Here is a 16,796-nt window from a genome sequence, read left to right on the forward strand (position 1 = left end):
CTCTTAAGATTTCGAATAGAATCCTCTTTAATCAGCCGATCCTCCTTCTAAGATTTTATCACTCGAAATCCAATCTTCTTCTCTCTCTAAAAGTTTCCATGAGGGATAATCTTCCAGCTATTTCCAGTCGTTTCATGATTTGTTTCTAAAAGAGACGTTCCCTATTAATCTCTCTCTCTACTGTCCAATTTCTAAGAATGAGATGAGAGAGAGATGAAGAGGAGAATCACCCAAATCTGGGAGCCAATACGGTTAAGTTTTGCTGGCCATATAAGAGATGATAATGTGCATCACGGTGTAGCCAAGTGAGATGAGACAACCGGCTGATCTAGCTGATCCACACGGTCCGTCTTTCTGTCCGTCGGATCTACGCGGGGAGTACTGAGGTCATCACGCACTGATACACCAGATCTTGGGCCCTTAGAGTGTCCCGAACAATGTCCCTATGGTCCCGAGGAAATACCGAGACTTCACCCGCGCCGATAGATGCGCGCCACGTGTTATTATGAGATCAATGTTGACCTTACTTTTGACTCAATCTTTGACCAGCTCTAGTTTCCTCATCCGACCTCCGATTTGACTTCCGTTTTCGCCATTGGATTCGTCCTTGACTCTACTTTTCACCAGAGCTCTGAAATTTCCAGAATATCCTCATCTTCAAATGACCAAAATGCCCCTCGAGTATCTTTTTCTCGTTTTTATCTGTTTTTCGTATCAAACTCCGTAAATGAGACCTGAGAAAGAAAATCAAACAAATCATCAGAGTAACCGCTCGAACTGGACTAACTAACCCGAGTTAAGAGAGTCAGATGGGACATATTTCATGTCTCATCACTTAGGCTGAAGGAACCATTAGTAATGATGAAAAAACTACTTGATATTTAAATTTTTGATTCAAATCATCCATTTTCATTTTGATATTTACGTGTAAATGATGATCGAGATGTATGTGAACAACAAAATTTAGAATTTTAATACAAAAGGTAGTATATATATTCTTATTTTGACTGCTCTACATTAAGTGAATGAGGACAACTCTACAAACATTAGTTGCTAACAGGAACAATTAAAACTATAGAACTTTGCAACCACTTGGTTGCATAACAAACAATGCAAACAACTTTGGCAAAACAAAGATGTTCAAACCAATCAATATGTTCAAACCAAACAATGCAAACAACTTTGGCAAAATTTAGAATTCCATATGCATAAAATAGAAACCTGACATATAACTATTCATTCTTTAGTAAGTTAAAAAAAATGTTCAAACCAATCAATATGTTACTTAATAAGAAAAAAATAAAAAATGTTTTAAAAAAAGGGGGCTACGCCCCCGAACCCCCGTAAAAACTATTTTACTAAATAAAATGGTTAGACCGCCCCAAAACAATCAAAATTTGTGAAATTAAGAAAATGTTCAAAAAGATGTTTAGAGGTGAAGGCCAGAAACAATATTTGAGGACTTGATTGTTCCAAAAAAATGGGGGCTACGCCCCCGAACCCCCGTCAAAAGTATTGAACTTGCTAAATAAAATTTTAAAAAAACAACCCCCATCAAAATTTACGAAAACAAACATAATTACTATGCAAATAGAACTTTCAAAAATGATTACGCCGACAACTAATGTTTGCGAACTTGTTTGCATAACAGATCGTTGCAAACATATGTTTGCATAACAGTCAGTATTAATACAAATGTGCATACCTGCAACAGTTTCCTGCAAAACACTATCTTTGTATAAATTTAACCAAAAATATATATTCAAACATCAAATAATCGTTTATCGAGTAACAATAAAGAAATGAAAATGTAAAATTAATCTAAACTCAATACTGATGCACATGTTCTCTTGTTGTGGTAGGAAAACTTGCCACAATGTCCACACTTTCTCTTTTTCTTAAACTTGGCTGCTCCAACACTTTCAATTCTCAAACTCTTTGGCCTACCAAGTGGTCTCTTATTTGATGGCAGATTGATGATTGACTCATTTGCTGCAAACTCTTTTGGTTCATCACTGTTTGGGATGGGGATAATGCCATGTGAGTTAGTATTTTTAAAGCTCTCAGTCGTAAAATATGGTTCAACAAATTCAGCCATTGGTCATCGATCATACTTGATAGCAATAACAACATACTCATATGGGATGTGCTCAACTTTCCATCTCAAACAAGAACAATATAATGAATTCAAATCAACTAACTGAGTTGGTGTAGAAAATTTTTTTATATACAAACTTCGATGACTTAGCAACCTTCCACGTACAAGCAAACTCACGTCGTTCTCTTATTATTTTAATAATCTCCGGACACAACAGACAACTCCACTTTTCAGCTAGTTCTAATCTGGTTTGCATCATCTCCATCATTCGAATAGTAATCCTTTCCAACATTAATATTATAGACATACCTCTTTCCTCCCTAATCTATGAATTGTAACTCTCACATAGTGATGAACAAGCTTCACCGTACCTTCTACCAACAAAGTAAGAGTTTGCTCATTTTTTAGTTGGACAATTCTTAAAGAAATCAGGTAACCATCTACCACCAACTAATTCCACCTCTTTAAAATGAATAAAAATTCCTCTTTAGTCAATGCACGGGAAGATCGATATAATAAAGACTCAATATAATCAACTCTTTGAGAATCATAACCAATAATATTGATTAAGTTATTCCTGATATGCCACACACAGTAACTATGGTGTGCATCTGGAAAACCATCTCTAACTCCTTTAATCATACTAGGATGACGATCAGACATGATAGTATAAGTACGACTTCGATTAATGACACAAGCCAAATTCTCCAAAAACCCACTCCAATTTGAGTTATTTTCAACACTAGCAACTAATTATAACATAATACTATATAAAATCAATAACTTAAAAAATCATACCTTCGTTGCCATTCTTTGCACAAGCGGTTAGCAAAGTCCCCTCATCCTTGGATTTAAGATGCGTCCCATCAATCCAAGTAGCAGGTTGCAATACTTAAAGCCATGAATACAAGCTTCATATGCTATAAAAACCCCTTCTAACTGATAAGTGTCCATATCAAGTTGAGCTGCACATAACTACCAAGATTCCACTTCAGAATGGACTTCGTATACCAATCAAGTTTAGCAAAACCAGATTCCTCATCACTAAATGCAGAATCAAACACTCTTGCTTTGCCTTGTAAACAATATGGTATGGAAGTTTAATACCATAATCTGACTGAAAAGAAGTAATAATAGCTCTGTTTTTCTTTCTCGCATCAACCTTTACTCCACTTTCAGTCAAATTAGATACAACATTCGAATGTATTGCTGACTTGTTTATATCAGTAAAACCCCCACCCACAAGTGTGCTCAGGAGCATATTTCTTGAAAAAAAGATAACGATGAAATACCAAACTTCGAACAACCATAAACCTTTCACTCACAACCGTCAACCGGACATACTGCTACTACCCGATGAGCATGGTTCCTCTTCATTCGATAACAAAAACCAAATTTCATGGAATACCTATTCAATGCAAACCTAATTGATCAACACCTCCCTCAAACTCTTGACCAACACCAGTAAAAATAAATCTCCAAGATTCAGACCGAGGAGGATGTTGGAATAAAATAGATGAAGAACCTACTTGAGTAAAACATGATGAAGCACTAGATGACCCAACAAATCCATTTCCCTAAACATTAAAAAAATAACTGTTAAGAATGCTACATATAAAAAAAAAATTTCTACCCAACTTTGCAAACACAATTTGCAGAACACATTCACCAGAAACAAAAGACTTCAAATCATCGTCTTCTCAGCTCAAAAATCAAAATCGCTAGCCTAGGGTTTGTGTCGCTTTTCTGTCGAGTAAGGTAGCGAGAGAGAGTAAAAGATAGAAGAAGGGTATTATTGGAATAAAAATAAAGTTCTAATAAAGTTTTGTCCCGATTAATAATTAGTGTAATTATTTTATTTTAGAATTTTTGAGTCTAAGGTCCAAAATTAGGTGATGAATCGTAGGTGAATAAAAGATTGAATAAAGTTCTAACATTTTATTGATTCTATTAACATAATATGCGTGACATATGTTATGAATTAGTTAGCGTAGGTGAATAAAAGATTGATTATTTATTTAACATCTTATTGATTCTAATAACATTCTTAGAATATAACAGAATTTTAAAAAATTTCTAGCATTTTATTGATTTTAAAAACACAATTATATACTTACACACAAAAATACTTCTAAGTTTTCAAAACAACTTAGGTGATGAATCGGCATAACAACAACATAATAATGTATCATATGTTTTCTGACTTATTTACATTATGTTAACCAAATATTTAACATTTCTCTAGCATTTCATTGATTCTCCTTAGAGCATCTCCAATGCAAAACTAAAAAAAAAACTATATTTGGTTTATGCGTCAAGTCCCAATGCTTTCTTTAACCAAGTCTTCCCTCCATTTTTATTTCCCTCACCAAAGAAGCTAGGGTTCTCACTTTTCTACACCTATATGCTCTGACTCAAACCAAAAATCTTAAGGCATAAAACTGATTCAAACCAAAAATCTGAAGACATAAGCACTCCAGATATATCATTAAGATTTTATTTTTTTATATTCCATTAATTTTGTTCTTAAACAAATGGACAGATTCTTTATACATTTGCCCAGTTTAGTTTCATAAGTATTTGGTTGTTTCATTGACGCCTATAAGTTGTTCGATGAAATGTCTAATAGGAATTCTGTCCCATTATATTACCAACATCAAATATTTTATATTAGAAGTCATTAGAAGCATGAGTTTTGTTAGATTTCCATATGAGTTGCTTTTTAGTGGTTATGAAGTTCTCCTCTTATGTATAATAAGCGAGATTCACAAGTAACGGTTTAGTTACCTGAACTATATATGATAATCAATGACATTTTATTTTCGTTTTTTGTTTACATGTTCCTTGGGATTCAACAGACTACGTCTCATGGAGTGTTAACAACTTGACCAACAAAATGAGAGCGTTATGGTTAGTGATTCTCACCATACGGAGAGTCAGATTAACTATACAAATGAGCAACTACAATCACAAATTGCCTATTCCAATCAGCTTTACCATTCAAACCAACTACACATGTCACAACATCAATATGAACCTGCTTTTGGTTTTAGTCGAGTGACTCCATATCCTCATACGAATGAGCATATATATGGTAATGGAGGCTCTTTTCAAACTCTTTTGAATGCTTCTAATCCTCAGTCTTCTTCTGCTTCCAAAAAGTCCAAAAGGACAAATACATTGTCGAAATGTCGTTGAACCGTACATAAGGACACTGTGCTTGTAAAATCATATTTATATGTCACCATTGATGCTATCGTAGGAAAAGATCAAACTAGTAATTTGTTATAGGAACGTATTTTCAAGACTTGGAAGGATAGAATGGGAACGTACAATAAGACTAGAAATGCGAAAGGTTTACAATGTCGTTGGGGAACCATACAAGCATCCGTCAACAAGTTCCACGGGATATACGAATCACTTGAGAGAGCTCCCCAAAGTGGAACGACAATGTCAGATATGGTAAGTTTTTTTCACTTTCGACTGTCTTTTGATTTTATAATATAAGTACTAACAAATATATAAATAAATGTTTTGTTGTTTCCGTTTGTAGATTAAAAATGAACTGGATATATATGCACAAATGGGTATAAATCACCATTCCAATTGACTCAGTGTTGGGAAATTATGAAAGATAGCCCTAAATGGTGTTCAAAACAACTCAGGAGGACTGATAATGCGAAGAAAACAAAGACGGGTGTTGATCACCTAGTTAATTCACTTGAATTTTCTTTATTCTTATTACACGTAATGCTTTTACATTTTTATACACAGTTATTCAATCATTGAAAGGATTTTAGTGATTCAAATTCTTTTAGTTGTTACCTTAATTGGAAAATAACTAAGACAAAATACACGGGGTCCAATTTTCACTCATGTCAGTCAAGAGTTTGAGGGTGGGGCCAAGCCTTCTAAGATCCGCTCGGTCATTACTCTATCATTACGAAAAAAAACTACAAATTTATAAACATTCAATTTTGTTTTAAGATATTTTACTGATTTTAACAACATCATTATATCTTTGAATAAAAATTTAATGTTGTTTTCATTTAAAATATACATGTAAACTGTACGGAAAATCTGTACAGTTCTACTACCTATAAAGTCATTTTGAGAGTAACGCTGTTATGTTTGTAAAATATGTTATGTTTTGTTAGAGTTTAGAAATATTAGTAAAATTTTCACAATTTATGCAAAATCAAAGAAGTTTCACAACAAAGTTGCTGACTGCATAAACAAACTTGCTCATTCAAAATTACAAAACGTAAATGATTTTCTAGGTAAATCAGAAAATTATAAAACGTAAATATGCTGTTAGAAACAAAAAAATGCTATGATAATATACAAAATGTTTGCAAAATATCTAATTACTTTTCATGTAAATTTTCTGAAGAAAACAAGATTGTAGAGAAAGAACCAGTCGGACAAGATCTGAAGGATTTTTTTAAGAAAAAATTGACATCCTAACTTGGAGAATAAGAATAAGAACAACAAAACCACGCACGGTGCAACAATGTATCGTCGAAAAAAAAACAAGAATATGGTAAAAGAAGAAATTTAATCCATTGAGCATGTTCTTCTAGGTTTTCTCCAGGTGAAGATTAAAAAGTGTGGATGATTTTTCTTTGCGATTTCTTTAGGTTTTCTCAACTAAAGAAGAGAGGGAGTTATAATAGATTTTCTTTGGGTCAAAAGATTTTAAAAGCATTTATTTAAAAAGAAAAGACAATTTTTTATTGAGATACAAACTTATTATTGAGGAATTATTTTTTGTATCTTCTAATAATTTAATCTATGTAAAATTTATTTAATGAGGGATAGGTTAGAGCAACTCCAATGTGGTGGGGGCTGGGGCTCCCAATTTGAATTTGGGAGCCCCAACCCTTGGCCGTTGGGAGCCCCAGCCCTTGGCCGTTGGGAGCCCCAACCCTTGGCCGTTGGGAGCTCCGGTGGATCCCCTTTTTTGGGGTGGATCCCCTAAAAAGGGGATCCACCCCACTTTATTTTATTATTTTTTTTAATTTTATTTTTAAACTAATTTTTTTTTAATATTCTTATTATTTTAAATACTACTTTTTTAAGTATTTTTCTCTAATTTTTATTTTTTTTTATGTTTATCTTTTTGAAATTATCTCTCTCGAATAATATCACATTTTAATTCATAGTCGAAATCTAATAATTTATAGTCGAAATTTAAAATCAAAATTTCGCACACATACTTCGCACACGTATAATATATTGATTTGAGAGCCCCGGTTGGGAGCCCGACGTTGGAATTGAGGAGAGCCCCGGGACTCCCAAAATTCAGAGGCTCCCAAAATTGGGAGCTCGAGCCCCACATTGGACTTGCCCTTAGGTAGTCGGTAGTAGTAGAAAAAAAGAGTGGTTTAACATACAACAAAATGGGGGCTTTTCTAGTTATTATGAAACGCTTTTCTACCAAGTTGTCTTTTTCTAAAAAAAAAAAAAGAAAAAAAAAAAAAAATACAGCAAATAGAAGAATAGAGAACGTATGACACGGTAAGACCTGAAAAGAGGAAAACAATTGAACACTTTGACTGCCCCGTTTGTTAGAGAGAGGGAGAGATTTGCGTTTTGGATTTGGAATTGGATTTGAATTTGGATTTAGTCTGAGTGTAGATTGGTCCGCCATGGCCAATCTCTTCGGTAAGTTCAGGAATTTGGACGCCTACCCGAAGATCAACGAAGATTTCTACAGCCGAACTCTTTCTGGAGGTGTAATTACTCTCGCTTCTTCCATCTTCATGCTATTACTCTTCATCTCTGAGCTCAGTACGTCTCTCTCTCTCTCTATACTTTTCTCCTCTATCTTTTGCCCTACCATTAGAATAGTTATGCTTGAATAATTTTCCCTATCAAACATATCAAAAAACTACTTGGATCTCAATTTTGGTCTCCCTTTTCCCTAATCATGTATCCTGATTTTGATTTAATTTCTTCCTTGGTTTTTCTTTTCTACGCATAGATCTTATTCCCAAGAGTGGGCTATCTTGATATTGGTTGTTCTAGTTATTATAGAAACCAATGAGAGAGATAGATAGATATAGTTATGTAGTTGATCATATTGATACAAATCATCTATCACAAAACAATGGTTAAGAAAAAGGAGGAAACTTTTTTGCATGAGTATGCTCTGTTATCGTCGATTTTATCAGTGAATATTGTTGATATGTTGGAGCAACTAAATGCTTTATATATGAGTTCCTCATGTTGCAATCGTGGCTGAATTTGAACTCAATTTCTTTTCGGAAATGGACTACGATAGTCATTACAAGGCATTTATACATTATGAAGAGATAATTCAAAGTCAAAGATACGTCATGATTCATGAATTGAATAAGCAATCCTGGATTCACACTTCCATGTGTATCGAATCTGGGACCTCTGTGTTGCGAAGTGAGTGTCCAACCACTACACCAAGAGGCGGTGCACAATTTGAACTCAAATTGTAATTGTGAAAATTATTTCAATGCAAAACACCTAATTGTGCGAGCATATGGTTGCTCTAAATGTATGCCATAAAGATGGAAATGTTTTTCATCTAGGCTCTACTTGTGTGGGGAGTGTTCAAGTATTTACTACCCAAGTTATGTTTAGGTTGTGTTTGATAGCAAGCAATTGTATTACATGAAAGTGTGTTATCCTCCATGACATCAGTGAAAGTGATTGCGTAGGGGAACCATAGAATTGCATTCCATGAAAACGTTTGAAGACTACACTGTTTGTAGTTTTATGTTAATTAGTCCCCACTTCCACATAAATAAACTTATAACCACACTACGGAAACTAGATGATTGCTTTAGAATTCACCTAATTCCACAGAAATGAAGGCTATTAAATACAACCCTAGTGTTGTATTTAGATGCTACCAAATTAACCAATGTTTAGTTCACATGAATTTGGCAAAGGTGGTATGTCAAAGTCAACATGAAGCCTTTTTGAAACTGAACTCCTCAGCCAAACTCATGTGGACTTGCTAAAGGTTGGTCAACATGTTGTACCTAAATAGATAATTTCCAAGCATTAATTTGCTTTCTGAAAATTTCAATCAATCTATTGAGAACAGAAAAACATTACAAAATGAAGCCTCTTTCTTGCAATGCTTAGACCGGGCGCATGAAGTTCGGTGAACATTCCCACCAAAAAGAATCAGTTGGAGTCAGGCTTTTGTTTTAACCATTAATTTCTCTCAGTAACAATTTTAACTAGTGTTGTGACTAGAATTATACTTTTGGGCTAAGAGGGAGCATTGAACAGCACTAGTGTCATTTAGAGTTTTTATTTTGAACTGGGAGGCCTATCTTTGTATGATATGATGTCATAGTCTAATAGTTTGGGATGTTTGGTTGGTTTATAAGTGAGTTTTACTTTCATTCTTCATTAATTTAAATTCTTAACTACGTCGGAAGAAGTACCAGCAAGCTGTGGATAATGTTGCTTTTTTTTCACACTATATCTTGAGTTTGGAACACATCACTGGCTACAGCCAAAAGATAATAGAAATAAAGTTCGTGTGACTATTTATTTTTGTCGTTATGAATTTATAATGAAAAGTTCTTCCTTTCTGTTTCCACTTCTATAACTTTTACTCTTTATCCTCTTTACTGATCTCTTCCAACTAAATTTCAGGATTATATATTAATGCAGTTACCGAAACAAAGCTTGTAGTAGATACTTCCAGAGGGGAAACTCTTCGTATCAATGTAATATCATATTTTTAGATTAGAACAACTTGTCTCTCATTCTAAATTTTAAGTCTTTTTTAGTTCTAAAAACTAGTGCAAGTATTTTATTCAGATTAACCACAAATTCTGACTGTGAAGATTCAATCAAAGTTTTTCTTGCTTTGCTGGGATCTTCATTTAGATCCTGATTCAATGAAATGATCCATATCCATTTATTTGTGTTAATGCAGTTTGATGTCACTTTCCCGGCCCTTGCATGTTCCATTGTCAGTGTGGACGCGATGGATATAAGTGGAGAGCAGCACCTTGATGTAGTAAGTACCAACCAGAAAAGTATATTTTACTCTGCTTAATTTTAATGTAAAATGGAACCAGACTCAGGATCGGGTATTTTTTTTTGCCTTTTGTTTCTATTTCATTTGAATATGGAATTGTTTTGTGGTGATACATTTTTTGTATTATGTGATTTCTTTTACTTGCAGAAACATGATATAATCAAGAGAAGGATAGATGCCCATGGAAACATAATCGAGACCAAGCAGGATGGCGTCAATTCACCTAAGGTTAAATTCAATATTGAAGTCCTTCTTGATAACTCTTCGTTTACTTGGCTTAGATATTGTCATTCAATGCCTTAATTGAGAATCTCGTGTCTCCTCAGTCTCGGACCTCTCCCAGGACGCGACTAGGCCGAAACACCGAGTTAGGGTTTGGCCAAGAGTCTTGTCTATCTCGGCCGATCTAGACCGAAGCCGAGACCGAGCCAACCTACTTGACTCGGCCGAACAGAAACTTTAAATTTTTTTGATTATTTTTCTTAAAAACTATAAATCCCAATTGCATAATAACTGTTTATTACTTTCATAATTACTTATTATATTCCAATCAATCTAAGATGATTAGCAATATATGATATAAATATTTTAGGTCTTTTCCCCTTTAGAAACTTTGAAAGTTCTAGTAGATTAGGAATACAAAAGGTATATAAAGTTAGAGAAAGTAGTACAAACTAAGATTAAGAACTAAGAAGAAGTGAAGAACACAGAAAGATTCAAAGTTCAAAGTAGAAGAAGAAGGTGATTCCACAAATGGGACTAAAGAAGCAGTGAAGGTTATATTTTAGGTCTTGGTGCAGGACAACACTGTACCTGCTGTCTCTGCCTTTGGCCAGACCGAGACCGAGACCAACTACATAGACTATTTCATTATGTTTATTATTACCTTTTTTTTTTGTTGCAGATTGAAAAGCCTTTGCAAAGACACGGTGGCAGACTCGGACACAATGAAACTTATTGTGGTTCATGTTATGGTGCAGAAACGGTACTTTATTAGTTTTATTTTTTGAATTTGTTCTTCTATTATAACACCCTCACTAATATTTAAGCCTAAAATGATAATCTTTTAGTATATAAATAATATATGTGGGTGCTTATTGATAAGAAAATCGACCTTAAGTACCAGTATCTTGAGAGGTAGAGAATTAGACCACAGAAACACTGACGTCTAAAACTCCATATCTTCACACTTCTCTGCACTCCTTCGCATGCGGTGAAAGTTTTATAATTTTTCTCCTATTTATCGATGCATACTTTGTAAGTACCTAGTGCCGATATAACATTTTGTCAGAATCTGCGCAAATCTTGTTTTTGGACGATTCCGCAAATTCTAATAATTGAAGAATCATTTAGTGATAACGTAATCCTGGAATCATCGCCATGGGATGAATGCTGTAGTGATGGTAGTGCTGATGAACTATTCATGATTCCAGCTTCATATAATAGTTCGCAAGTTGAAACACCTTATCGAGCTATGTTGAAAAAGTCCTGACTAGTCCCCTGCTGGTCCCCGACTACTCCTCAGTCCCCACTTTGCCGACTCGCCTAGGATTGAAAACACTAGTCGGGCCTAATTTCGCCTAAAGCCCCGACTCGGCCCGACTAGGGTCGAGTTGACTAGTCCCACTAGTCGGGACTTAAAAGGGAGATTTTTTTTCTTCCATTTTCCGACGAGAAGGCTGCTCTAGGGTTTGAAGTTTTGGCTTCTTCACTCATATTCTCATCTCCAAACATCAATCAAACAAGATTCAAGTAGATTTTGAAGATATCTTCCTCTTCAAACCAGATTTCAAACAAGTTTCTCTATCTTCTTCATTTTTCTTTTAACTACTCTCTCTCTCTCTCTCTCTAGAGACCACATGTTGTTTTTTCATCTAGTATGATTTTAGATTACTTTGGTTGGTCTGAATTTATTCATATTTGTCTCAAATGTTTATATTTATACCTATACATAATTACTTATACAAAAGAAATTATATATTTATATTATACGACTAGTCCCGTGTAAATACGACTATTAGCGACTAAGCCCAGTCCCGGGTCCGTCGACTAATCCCCGTTGCCGACTTTTTCAACATAGTTATCGAGTTCACTTAACTTTGTTTAAATGGCTAATTAGCTATAAACCAAATGAAATTGTGGAAGTTTATTTGTCCAAATTAATCTTGAGGCGGCAACTTTTTGTGTGAGGACTACTTGGATTTATTTGTAGGAAGAGTGCTGAGATCATTTGCAGCTCTTGTAGTTGGTGTAGATATTTGTATATTCTGTATTAGTTTGGGCTTTAGCCGAAGGTCGAATTATGTGCCACAAAGTGAGCCTATGAAGCACCTATCATTTCAAATTCTATTATGAACCCAAGCGAGGCTACGTTTTTAATCCCCTGTATTTAGTTTGTATATCTCATAGTCTGGTATCTCAGCTGAAGATCTATCACATAAAGAGTATTTTGAACTATTGGAATTGGTAGGAGCTGACTAGAACCTGCTATTTTTACATCCAAAAGGGGCCCCAAGCAAACATCAAAAGTTTAATACTAACCTACATTATTTTTCAACAAGAACCTATTAATATATTCAAGTTCTGGATAATTGTGTTATATCGTGGTACTTCGCGTTATAAATCTCATTGTAATGCAGTCAGATGAAGATTGTTGTAACTCATGTGAAGAAGTTCGTGAAGCATATAGGAAGAAAGGCTGGGGCCTATCCAATCCTGATCAAATTGACCAGGTTTGTTTGTTTCATTAGCTTTTATATTATATCATATATATATATTTTCGTGTACAGGCAAAACATTTATTGATAATGCCAAGAATGTACAGAATGAGAGTGGAAAACCACCACACATACATTCATCTTCTATCTGAGGGTTAATGCTGTACTTGTATAATATACTTTTTCAATCTTATACTTAGCTCTATGTATACTCGATTCGCGAGATGATAGACCTTTCATATACAATATAACATGCTGGTAAATTTGAATTATATGCATGTCTTCATTACTGCATGTGCACTGACATCTTTTAATATGATTTCGTGAGCACAACTCATTCTGACTTTTGCCCGTGACGTTATAGTGCAAGAGAGAAGGTTTCCTCGAAAAGATTAAAGCTGAAGATGGTGAAGGATGCAATATTTATGGATTCCTGGAAGTGAATAAGGTGGCTGGAAACTTTCATTTTGCACCCGGGAAGAGCTTTCAACAGTCAAATGTTCATGTACACGATATTCTTGCTTTTCAGAAGGATAGTTTTAATGTAAGATACTCTATTAGGAAATTCTTTGTTGAACTGAAAATAGGAGTTTTTGTCTCCTAAACATGTTGTTCATGGTCACCGACTTCACCGTCTATACTCGACCAATTGGTCTAATGTTGTTGGGTTCTCTTATTCATGATACTCCTTGTATATTCTCTTTTGTCTGCTTTTAGTACTCCATTTTTCCAAGTTCCAACCATTTCTTTTGTTATTATACCAGATAAGCCATAAAATCAATAAATTAGCATTTGGAGAATCCTTCCCTGGTGTCGTGAATCCTCTTGACAGGTATCTGTTGTCTTATTTTCCAATCATAAATCCTCCTAGTCTCCGTTTATAATTTAAAAGAAAAACGCAATTTCATAATTTAATCTATTTCCTCAGTTACGTAGATAATTGTATCATTTCTTATTTGTTCTCAGGGTGCAATGGGTGCAAAAAACTCCTACTGGGATGTACCAGTATTTCATCAAGGTTAGTCTTCTCTGTTGTTACTTGCATGTTTTGTTTCTCATCTTAACCTTCTTAGTTTGTCTAAGAACAGAAGGTAGATATCCTTCTACTGCTTCACTTCTCTTTTCCTAATGTCTTAGACAAAAAAAAAAACTATCGGCGGTTCAAATTAACATGCTTTCTTGTGGTGAGTATTACACAAGGAATAGGCCTGCTATCCACTTTAGTATCATAAGTGCTTTCAAACGGTAAAGCAGCAACAGATATCTTCACCGACAGTTGCCTTACCCACGTTAGTTATGACCGATTGCTGAAGGCATAAAGCTGGTTGGTACTATGCCTCCCTTGTGAGTCACGGGTTCTATTCCCACCTCTCTATGTAATTGGTAACAGTCTTCGTCAGTTAGATTGAACATTGAACATTGATACTGATTCTATGACGCAAACCACAAATGAAAAGGTAATAACAGAAAGAAATAATAAAATAACGAAAAATATCTAGGTATCTTTAGTTTGGGTGTCTCTTCGTACCTTCTGTCTCCCGACAGTGTTTTTTGGCTTTGGTGTCGTATGTACCATGAGAAAAATAACCTAAGTGATACATCATTCTCTATCAAAGCTAGAGATCTTTTCTCAGTTGTGCATGTTCATAACGCAGGTGGTTCCTACGGTTTACTCTGACATAAGTGGACACAGTATCCAGTCAAATCAGGTACTAAATCTCGTTAAAGTTATCTTTATCTAGTTGATTAGTCATCTCAATGTTACCTCAGTACAATGCATTTTTGTATGCAGTTCTCTGTCACGGAGCATTTCAGAACTGCAGAGTTTGGCCGGCCTCAGTCTATACCTGGAGTATTCTTCTTTTACGACTTGTCTCCCATCAAGGTGCGTAACCCATGGCATGTCGGCTACAAGTTTTAGAGTCTTGTTTGAATGCGTAAAAACTGTACCGAATTAAATTAACATTCGTAACAGCTATGAGAACGATAAAACTAAGTTAAAAGATCCCGAAAACTCTGGATTAGTCCCAATCCCCAAGTAATCGATTTGATTAGTAGCTCTGACTCAATAAGTTAGTCAAACTGATTCGACGGCCAAAGTTGTCCAGCTCAGCCAGACTATAGTGGTGATTTTTCTCGAATTCAGATGTTTAATCTTACTAGAGATCTGAATTGCCTCGAGTAAGATTCCAGAAGTTTCTTTTTATATCGTGTCTTTGTCGTCTGAATGGCTGACCCGAGCTTGTTTTGGGGTCTATGCGAGTCTGGCATAAAATAAGTCTAAATAATCAGTAATAACTATTATCCCACAAGTCACACGACTTTGATTCAGTGAAGTCATATTAACGCAAGTTAGATCCAGGTAATAAAGAAAAGAAACAGCACCAACATGTCTAGTTTTAACGCCGAACACGATATTTTAGTTAGTCCTAACCTGTCAGGCTGAAGAATACACAACTTCGTAATTTTAAGATGTAGAGCAATTGAGGTCATAGATAATACGACCTCAATGACCTACAAACCAGATAGGGCAAAACTGTTTTTCGGAACTTTATATCTTGTTTTCATGAATTTTGCTCATATTTTGCTCTATCACTGTTTCAGGTTACCTTTACAGAGCAACATGTATCTTTCTTGCACTTCCTTACAAATATTTGTGCAATAGTTGGAGGTAAAACTTTTTCCCACTTTCCATTAATGCATTGTTCTTATCTCTATATTAACTACCGATTTCAAACCAAACCAACGAAGAGAAGATAGATCTCAAAGCAAGAGAAGTTTGATTAGAAAATTAATCAGATCAAGAATGCCTTCAAGGCTTCAAATGATATTTTTTCAATATCTATCTTAAAAAAATGTGACAGGCAACTTGCATTGTAAATCGAGTAAATATCGAATAAAAAAGTTTCTATCCGAAGTTTGAGGACTTGTTTAGTAGAGTTAAAAAACTGCTGTAATGTTGTGTTATTATGTTTTGATTGGGTGAAATTGGTATCAGGTATTTTCACTGTGTCTGGAATTTTAGACTCCTTCGTATACCATGGTCATAGGGTGATTAAGAAGAAAATGGAGATCGGGAAATTCAGTTAATATGCTTGAGCAATGTAACACTGTGCCTTCTGCTGGAGCACTGAGGTGGGAAGTGCATCTTCGAATGGAACTTGATATACATCTGAAGCCTCAAATACATCCTGTTCTCAGCTAACAGCTCAGCATTTGCGTGATATATTCGGTAACCAAACAAGGGTATTCTTCTGGATCTCTTTCCTTGTTTTGATCCTTTCCCCCATTACCGTTATCAAGTTTGACATTTCTTGTAGGTAGAAAGGTTAATCTGAAACCATATTTGTTTAGAGAAAGGGAAATTTTTTTGTTTCTCTTTTTGTCGTTCTCTTTTGTAGTAGAATGTATGGACATCAGAATCAAGAAATAGACAAATAATAGAGATATAGTGTTTCGTAATTTTAAAAAGGATGGGACGAAGATCGTTTCTCAGGAAACATATTTCGAGGTCTAAGCCCTAAGGTACCGTTCGGTCGACTTGGGTCTTCAAGTGTAGGTGGAAAACTCGCTATTCCTTTGTTTTAGGGGTAAACCCGTTTTGTAATTGATACTAGGGTATGGCCCGTGCCTCCGGCACGGTGAACGTAAGTAAATCTGAACTTATTAATAGAAATTTAAATTGGTTCAAAAGAATAGACTAAAATTGTACTACAAACTATCAATTATGAAAATAAAAATGTCAAGGAAGAAATAGAACAAATAATGGAGGTGAATAAGAAGTGGTTGAAGTTCGAAACGGATCTACCGCTTATAAGCACTCGCCTTTATTGCACATTCTTGATAGTCCATATCTAATGGCAACACAAAACCTTCTCTCTTTTATAGCTAAAACAAAAATAATATCAGAAATTTCAAATTATTTCAGGAAATGATCCAT

At 34.9% G+C, this 16,796-nt stretch overlaps 1 protein-coding gene across 1 annotated transcript; it reads left to right on the forward strand.

Moving 5' to 3' along the window:
• Positions 1 to 7,460: 7,460 nt before the first annotated feature.
• LOC147537738 (uncharacterized) lies at positions 7,461 to 16,327 on the forward strand. The gene is made up of 13 exons (XM_086640720.1): positions 7,461 to 7,891; positions 9,749 to 9,822; positions 10,035 to 10,118; positions 10,287 to 10,367; positions 11,044 to 11,124; positions 12,779 to 12,871; positions 13,221 to 13,400; positions 13,621 to 13,688; positions 13,823 to 13,874; positions 14,512 to 14,565; positions 14,649 to 14,741; positions 15,461 to 15,527; positions 15,855 to 16,327. The coding sequence occupies exons 1-13, from the start codon at positions 7,750 to 7,752 to the stop codon at positions 15,944 to 15,946; spliced, it is 1,161 nt and encodes a 386-aa protein (XP_086496846.1). The 5' UTR covers positions 7,461 to 7,749; the 3' UTR covers positions 15,947 to 16,327.
• Positions 16,328 to 16,796: the final 469 nt, after the last annotated feature.

This window comes from Eschscholzia californica, unplaced genomic scaffold (assembly GCF_041429995.1).
Source record: "Eschscholzia californica isolate CP2 unplaced genomic scaffold, dmEscCali1.0.p SCAF_5, whole genome shotgun sequence".
Lineage (NCBI taxonomy): Eukaryota > Viridiplantae > Streptophyta > Magnoliopsida > Ranunculales > Papaveraceae > Eschscholzia > Eschscholzia californica.